Raw genomic sequence first — 9,344 nt, forward strand, 5'->3', positions numbered from 1 at the left:
GTATCATCAGAATGTCCGGACTGTTGCCATATGTAGAGTATCATCAGAATGTCCGGACTGTTGTCATATGTAGAGTATCATCAGAATGTCTGGACTGCTGCTATACAGAGAGTATCATCAGAATGTCCGGGCTGCTGCTATATAGAGTGTTACCAGAATGTCCGGACTGTTGCCGTATGGAGAGTACCATCAGAATGTCCGAACTGTTGCCATATGGAGAGTATCATCAGAATGCCTGGACTGCTGCTACACAGAGAGTATCATCAGAATGCCTGGACTGCTGCTATATAGAGAGTTTAACCAGAATGTCCGGACTGTTGCCATATGGAGAGTATCATCAGAATGCCTGGACTGTTGTTATATAGAGTGTTATATAAAAAACTCGGACTGCTGCCGAACTGTTTCCAGGTAAACGTTCTTTACATCAGGTGATTGCGGTTGCTTGCCCCAGGCTTATTACTAGCTCAAGATATTTTATTCGTATTATATATATATATAAACCTCTGACATTAAACATTTTTGATGTATGATGTAGGCTAATAAAGATTTCAAAGAACATCACCTTGAATTACCTCAATATTATTGTCACAGGTTAGGTCCACAACACCTCATTTCACATCACTAACAATTATTTGCCTTTACCTTTTCCTTTCTTAATTATTTCCTGTCAGCGGACTTCTGAATCACACAGTATATAAAGCAATAATATTAATTTTAAGTTATGATTTCCAGTCATCAGTTCTTATTTTGTTACACTGTGTAAATGACACACAATGTCTATCGTTAATTATCCTAATAATCTTCAAGTGTTTCGAAATGACTGTCATGTCTTAACTTCATACTTTTGTAGGTATGATTTGAATGACAACTAACAATTCATTTATTATTAATGATGAAAGTAAATACATGAAAAATATCTGCTTACAGATGGCCAACCTCGTGAGCAGCCACAATGATTCCACTAAATCCACCACTGTCCTCAATAATAGCAACGCTATTGATTTTTTCGAGACGTTTGTTCACCACGCATGCTCCACCAACGTAGGCGAAACCTGATATGTGAAATCAGTTTTTTGAAATAAATGTTCTCCTGGACACCACAACCACATTATCGATAAAAATAAGGTGATTGGCCTCGATTTTTTGTGTGTGTTTGATAGTAGTTATTAAATATATGTACTGCTTTATTAATATTATATGTTTTTTAATCTAAACATAGTCACCGTTTTGTTAAAATGCCTTCAAAATTTGTATTTTCGTGGATTCTCTTTTAATTCCTGGAAATAAAAATAATGTTTTGAATAGACGCCTCTTTTTTGATTCGATGTTTTAATTACTTAACACTGTCTCTGTTTATTTAATAACAATTTCTTCAAGTATTTCTAGTGAACAAGAAATAGTTAATAGCATTAAATAACAAAAAGTTCTTCATATATAGGCGACGTGTATGTGGTTTATTCCTTATGTAGACCTTAGTCAATTTTCATTACTTTGTAAAGACATTTTTCATTGACATATTTTATAGCATTAAATAACAAAAAGTTCTTCACATATAGGCGACGTGTATGTGGTTTATTCCTTATGTAGACCTTAGTCAATTTTCATTACTTTTTCATTGACTTGTCAACTTTCTCTTTTCAGTTAAATAACATAATACTCCATACAGTGCCTCTTTAAATTAATGAAATACATATTTAAAAAACAATAATATTTCATTATTTAGTAGAGCTAACTTTCGGTTCAATGGACAATGTTTAATATATTTTTCGACGTTAATAGTTTTTCTTTTAAGACTTGTTCTGAATGTTAATAAAAATGTTTTCGAGATCTTAATCATGACAGTTCTTAATAAAATGATGTTCTTACCTGTAAAAAACCAGCACATTTGGCGTTTACGGAATTTACAAAAATGTTAAATAAAATCACATCTAATACTGAAAGACAACACAGGGCAAACCTGGAAATAAAAGAAAGAAATGATCATTATTTATAATTCCTGTAAAGCTACTTTCAAAAAATCGTGTAAAATTCACTTTAAGAGTTGAGAAAACATATGTTTGTAATAATATTATTGCACTTAGTTTCTAAATATATTTACCTCATTAGATTCTACATTAATTGAAACTTGCCATTTTAAACAACGCTGGTACTCCAGCGATTATCCATATCCAATTATTTTTATCCATCTTTTGAAATCTTCCTTAGATGGCAATTTGTTCTCAGTTTTATTACTTCGTTTATAATCAATATCGAAACCGTAGCTCAAAAAACTCCAAATAATGACTCTATAAGATAAGTATCCAATCAATAATTTTACAGATTAGTATCTCTTCAATAATTCTTTACAAGATCAGTGTCGAACTAGTGACATTCAATAAAATCATTGTCCAACCAATTACTTAGTACAGAAGATCACTATATAACTTTCTACCAGATCAGTATCCAACAAGTGACTTTCTGCAAGATCATTTACCCATCACACTCTACAAATTCAGTGACCAATAAACGACTCATTTCAAGAACACTTTCTAAAGAGTGATTCTCTACAAGTTCAGTATCAATATAGTCACTTTCTACAGCATCAGCATCTAAACAGTAACTGTACAAAATTAGTATCTCTATAATGACTCTACAAAATTAATAACCAAACTATTTATTTTGCTTTTATGTTCCTCCTTGAAGAAATAAGGAATAAAGAAATGTCTAATAAACTTTGCTTGATTGATTTATTGACTATAAAATTATTTACATAAAATACCTCTCGGTTCATTTTCCTGCTACTCGTACACACAAAATGTCATTGTCCCATAAATATATACAAAATAGGTCACATTTTTGCTTAACAGTTATTTGGAACACCTAGCCTACACGTTATATCTCTCAGTAAAAGAAATAAAAATATATATTATTGGTACGAATTACGATAAGCACTGGTGCAGTTACACTAAACACGCGTTTTTGTATGCAACACAAATACTGGTGTATAAACGGTATTTAATTATCTATGTAGAACTGGTTTGATAATGCTAAAAAGTTTCCTGCAGACATTTTCTCACACGAAATAAAAGAAAATCTAGTCACAGTAAACCTTATGATAAATAATGATAAAAACCTAAGTCATATGTGTATACCGGCATATCAAGAAATACATTAGACGGTCCGGTGTCTAAGATAAATACTTGTTAACATCAACAATACATCTCTAAATAATGAGGAAAAAAATCAAAATTATATGTGTGTGCGTGACTTACTCTATTTATGAGTTAAACGTAAAAATATTTTCATCAGTGAAGGACCTCATTCTAGATCTTACGTCTTGTAAATCATTCTAAATATGTATTACCCTACTGGTTTTTAGATCTTATTTCTTGTAACCTATCTTTTATAGCATTTCCTACTTGCTATTCCAATCTTACGTCTTGTGACATATCCTTTACAGCTTTATCTTACTTCCTTTTCTAGATCTTACATCTTCTAACTTATCCTTTATAGCATTACCCTACTTGCTTTTCTAGATTTTACGTCTGGTAACTTATCCTTTATAGCATTATACTTTTTACTTTAATGGATCTTATCTTTTGTAACTTTTATCCTTTATAGCATTACCTTACTTGATTTTCTAGATTTTACGTCTTGTAACTTATCCTTTATAGCATTATACTTTTTATTTTACTGGCTCTTATCTTTTGTAACTTTTATCCTTTATAGCATTACCTTACTTGATTTTCTAGATTTTACGTCTTGTAACTTATCCTTTATAGCATTACCCTACTTGCTTTTCTAGATTTTACGTCTGGTAACTTATCCTTTATAGCATTATACTTTTTACTTTAATGGATCTTATCTTTTGTAACTTTTATCCTTTATAGCATTACCTTACTTGATTTTCTAGATTTTACGTCTTGTAACTTATCCTTTATAGCATTATACTTTTTATTTTACTGGCTCTTATCTTTTGTAACTTTTATCCTTTATAGCATTACCTTACTTGATTTTCTAGATTTTACGTCTTGTAACTTATTCTTTATAGTATTACTTTACTTGCTTTTCTAGATTTTACGTCTTGTAACTTATTCTTTATAGTATTACTTTACTTGCTTTTCTAGATTTTACGTCTTGTAACTTATTCTTTATAGTATTACTTTACTTGCTTTTCTAGATTTTAAGTCTTGTAACATATCCTTTATAGCAATACTTTACTTGATTTTCTGGATCTTATATCTAGTAATTCATCCTTTATAGCATTACTATACTTTCTTTTCTGGATCTTACGACATGTACCCTTTCTGCTAGTAATTTTTTGTTCAACACGATCCTTCCTTTTGTTCTATTTCTTCTTGTAATATATTGTTTCACATGATCCTTCCTTTTGTTATATTTCTTCCTGTAATATATTGTTTCACATGATCCTTCCTTTTGTTATATTTCTTCTTGTAATATATTGTTTCACATGATCCTTCCTTTAGTTATATTTCTTCTTGTAATATATTGTTTCACATGATCCTTCCTTTTGTTATATTTCTTCCTGTAATATATTGTTTCCCATGATCCTTCCTTTTGTTCTATTTCTTCTTGTAATATATTGTTTCACATGATCCTTCCTTTTGTTATATTTCTTCCTGTAATATATTGTTTCACATGATCCTTCTGGCTTTACTTGACCTTTTTTCGTGTAGTTTTTCGTTTAACATTATCACACTTGCTTTTTCAAAATTTTCGTATTATAGTCTATTGTTTAGTGCGATATTTCTCGCTTTTAGAGTCGGCCTAGGGATTAGCGTGACATGCTATGGATCGTAAATTTCAGAGTTTCGATATGCCGCTGAATATTCTTCGCACTTTCAGCTGTGGGTGTGTTATGAGACTGTGTTGTTCGGTAAAGAACAGCCGTGTTGGTAGCGTGTGTTGCAAAATAGCTGTGGTCAGTAATTCTAACTAGGGAAAGTTGTACCAGAAGCTTGGGAGCCCTTTAACCTATATATCATAAAAGGTCCCTTCAGTTTAAAAAGTACTAAATATTTGTTGTTAAGTTAACTAATGTAAAGATTACAATGATGAAACATTAGGGTGTTAGTATTTACGATTCTTTATGACTGTTGAACTTGTTTTTTGACTTGGAAGTAAAAAAAGAATGTTCCAGAATGTAAGTACGTATTCTGTAGTCTTCATCGCTATTTCATTAATTAGCGCAAGGATACAGTGTCTAGCATTTGAGTATCCCTTAGTCGTAACTGTCTAATTTAAAGTTTAATCCGCGTCTAAAATTACTTCAGATATAGCTAATTTTGTTGTTGTTGTTTTTACTATCTTTGATACAAAGTTGAAAGATTATTTCGGTTGAGACGTAAGTTGTTTTCTAAGTATCTTTTTTTCAACACTAGCATATCACATGGCACGTATTTTTTCAAAATAATTTCAAATATGATGATAGGGACCTTACCTGAGGAATTTGATCTTCTAACTGAATGTTGCCCCGTGTTATCTTCTTACTGTAAAAGACAGCTAAACAAAAACTAAACAAATGGAAATATTATATTATTTTATTTCTATGAAACATACCTGAAAAAAGAATGTTCAAAAGTAAAAAGCGCAAAAGAAGAAATTCTACTTCAAACTTAATTACCACATTAAAAATCCCTTAGCAACGAGAATATTGCTTTTGTTTCAGAAATTTTAATATTAAACTATATCAGCAGGTGAAATGAACGTCGTTAGGATAACTATTTTGCTACATGTTTTAATCTCAGTGTTCTCAATAAGGATATACTTTAAACTCACGAAAGGACTTAAATTGTCGTTTAATGAAGCTACACATACTTTGTTGCTACTATTAACCTACATCAGCACGAAATAGATTGATGTTCCTTCTTGATTACAATGACATCTTGTATGTGATGGTGTAACATTTTTAGCTTACTACAAGTCCTTAATCGCAAAAATTCCTTTCCATAGTTGTCTCATTTCTAACTTGCAATAACCTTTTGATCACAAGGGCTCGCTTCCTTAGGATAGTGTCTCAATTCTAATTTACTGTAAGTTCTTGATCACAAGGGCTTCCTTCCATAGGATGGTATCTCATTACTAACTTACAATAAGTTTATGATTACAAAGGTTTCTTTTCATAGGATGGTGTCGCATTTTCAGCTTACTACAAGTTCTTGATCCCAGAAATACCTTTCCAAAGGTGTCGCATTTTCAACTTACCATAAGTTCTCGACCACAAGGATTCTCTTCCATCGGATGATGTAGTATTTCCAAGTTACTCTAGGTTCTTTATCTCAAGAGTTCTGTTTCATATGATGGTGTTGCATTTCCAGCTTAATATAAGTTCTTGATTACAAGGTTTCTCTTCCATAAGACGGTGTCACATTTCTAACATACTATAAGTTATTGAATAGAGTGACTTCTTCCACCTGAAATTGTTCCATTTCCAAGTTTCTGTAGTCCCTAAGTTTTTAGCGTATCAGACTATGGATCAGACGTTCCAAGGCTCACGCCCTATTATCACCAAGAAAAAACTGCGCTCTACACTTTACAGCATAGGTACGTTATAAGAATGACGATAAAATCTAACTATTCAATAAAAGTAGGCCACGAGTTGACGGTGGATGGTGTTAACTGCGTTGTGCACTCTGGGGCATGGTTACGTTATAACGATGACATTCAAATCTAACTATTCAATAAAAGTAGGCCACGAGTTGACGGAGGGTGGTGTTAACTAACTGCCTTCCGTCTATTCTATTACATTAAGATTAGGCTAGTGCAGACAGTCCTCGAGTAGTTTTGCGCGAAATTCAACAGTCACTCGATTAACTGTAGTTTTTATTGTAATGTGTTATTCCCTAGAACGGTGTGAAATTTCCAATTTGCTATAGGTTCTTGGTTGAAACTCAGTCTTCCATGTCATAGTGTAATATTTTACATCACTTAAGTCCTCTTTCCTTTTCACCATGGGTAACATATAAAAATACAACCTATGATGTAGTGCCCTAAAATATTCTTTTATTCATCTAACCCTCTGCTGTGCACTATAGTTTTATCTATTCAAGGATCATTTCCATGTGAAAAAATATGTGTCACTTTCGATGAAGTGCCCCTAACGTACTGAGAAGCGAGGGGACCTGGCTATCGGTTTCAACAGTCGAGACAGCAGGTTTTCAGAACAAAGGAAAAGTAGTGAATACTGCAGCTGTGGTGCTAGAAAATTAAGGATTGTCGGTATTTGTCTGTAGGTATACAAGAGCGAGGATTAGAATTGAAAGTAGATACAGGGGCAGCCAGAACACTAGTATACCTCACAGTATATCAATAACTTCAAGCAAAACCACCACTAGCCTATCGACACGAACTTTGTCCTGGCGAATAGAACGAAGCTTGATGTGAATGGAGAGTTCACGCTCTGTCTATGTCTTGGAGGTTCACTAACAGAACAAAGATAGTTGTCACTAACTTCGGTTTTGGCATCGATGTTCTCGGAATGGATGTACTGTGGAGTTCATCAGTCAGTTTTGCCTAAACTGGTGTTTGTGATAAGAGCATCCAGTGCTGGCCCAAAAGGCCCAAGAAACAGTGGAGTGTACGAGTGTATGTTGGAGAGGGAATTACAGTACCCCCATGTATACATACAATGTTTTCAATTTACTGCAAACAATACTTAATTCTTTGGTGGCATATAACACAGTTATTTAATCCATGCAGGAAATGGGCTGTTTCTTAACCAGAAAACAAGTTTACTGCAATTATGGATGGTCGGATGTCCAGCTGCACCCTGGTATGGTTATCTGCACAGTATGCAGAGTAGAAGTAGCCAAAGCTAGCGATAATTCAAAAGTGAACCTAGTAATCAACACACTCGATATCGAGATTGTTAGTTGAGGATTCTGCTGACAATCTAGACGCAATCCAGTAGCAGTAACTTGTTTGTGGAGTATGCTGATGTCTACAGGACCAAATGGTTAATTAGATGTAACTAAAGTCACCAAACATCATATATATATATATATACAGGTGACATAAATCTGATTAAACAACCACCTCACAAACTTTGCAGATATACGGTGTATATTAAGTAACGGAATCATATTGCCTTCAAAACATGCTTTGTCATCTCTGACAGTTATTATCAAAACGAAGGAAGGAATACCCAGATTCTATATTGGTTTTAGGCAGGTGACAACGTAACATCTATTGACATCTTCCCACTAAAGTATATGGGCACATTGCAAGTGACCCATTGCTTCAATCTTAATCTGTCATCCAGCTGTAATTTCAGCTGTAAAAACATTATAATAAGAGGGTCGATCACATTATTCGTTGGTAAAAGAGTAGCCCAAGAGTTGGTTGTGGCTGGTGTTGACTAGCTGCTTTCCTTCTAGTTTATCACTGCTAAACTATGGACTGCTAGAGAAGATAGCCCTCCAATACCTTTGCCCAAAATTCAAAACAAACTATAGTTTTTGTTTTTCTGTTTATTGTATACTCCTTATATGTTACATATATTGTTTTCAATATTAAATTATTTTAGTTTATATTTTTTACAGACTTTCTTATCATGTGGGATGTTTTTCTCACTGTTAAAGGGTTCATTTTATTGTAATTCATGACTTACTGGTTCGTGTTGATTTATGTACTGTATTTCATTTGAGATATTTCATAAGAGATGTATTTCGATGTTAAAGGGTATATTTTGCAAGTTACCAATTTTTCATTGCTAAACGTCTTTTCTTCTTGTTGTTGTTATTTTGTATGTTCAGGAGTTTTTTTCATTATTTCATGTTTAAAATAGTTTAGTATAAATTGTGTAATATTTCTGCAGTTAAATGTTTTTGTAACATTTGATGATATTTTCAGACATTATATATGTTCTACAATAAAAGAGTCTTGTTATAGGTTTGTTTGTTGTTGTTTTTATGTATCAGTGTTAAAGGATTGTCCATGTGGCATGCTATAAAGAGCAGGGAAGGTTTACATACTTCTTGGCACTGTTACAAGTCTAAAGCGAGTTTTTTGGTTTGTAAATTAAAGTTAATTATCGACTTAAGCTTAAGATAAGGAAGATGGGGAAGGTATAGTGTAGGAATATACCACATGACCAACTGATTGACACTCTTGCCTTGACATATCGTCGTTTAGAATGTTTTTGTAACACTTTTGCTGACTACATACAACATTCCATTTATTTTAATAATGGTTGTAGACGGCTTAAATGGGTACTGAAGAAAAACTTTAATATAAGTTTAACATGACAGCAAATGTACAACGTTTCGACAAGGTTTTGTTATCTTTAGGTACAAAAACATTTCTAAACATTGTAAAATTTGTGTCATTTTAAACATTTATTTAAA

The 9,344-nt window shown here is 32.7% G+C and overlaps 1 protein-coding gene across 2 annotated transcripts in view; it reads right to left on the reverse strand.

Moving 5' to 3' along the window:
• LOC106461869 (venom metalloproteinase 3-like) overlaps nt 1-9,344 on the reverse strand; it is a 34,232-nt gene that overhangs the window by 5,396 nt on the left and 19,492 nt on the right. For both annotated transcript variants that reach the window (XM_013921732.2, XM_022388945.1), the window contains exon 10: nt 926-1,052. In XM_013921732.2, the coding sequence (XP_013777186.2) occupies nt 926-1,052 (127 nt within the window). The remainder of the gene's footprint in view (nt 1-925; nt 1,053-9,344) is intronic.

The sequence above is a fragment of the Limulus polyphemus genome, unplaced genomic scaffold (assembly GCF_000517525.1).
Source record: "Limulus polyphemus unplaced genomic scaffold, Limulus_polyphemus-2.1.2 Scaffold1050, whole genome shotgun sequence".
NCBI classification, from domain to species: domain Eukaryota; kingdom Metazoa; phylum Arthropoda; class Merostomata; order Xiphosura; family Limulidae; genus Limulus; species Limulus polyphemus.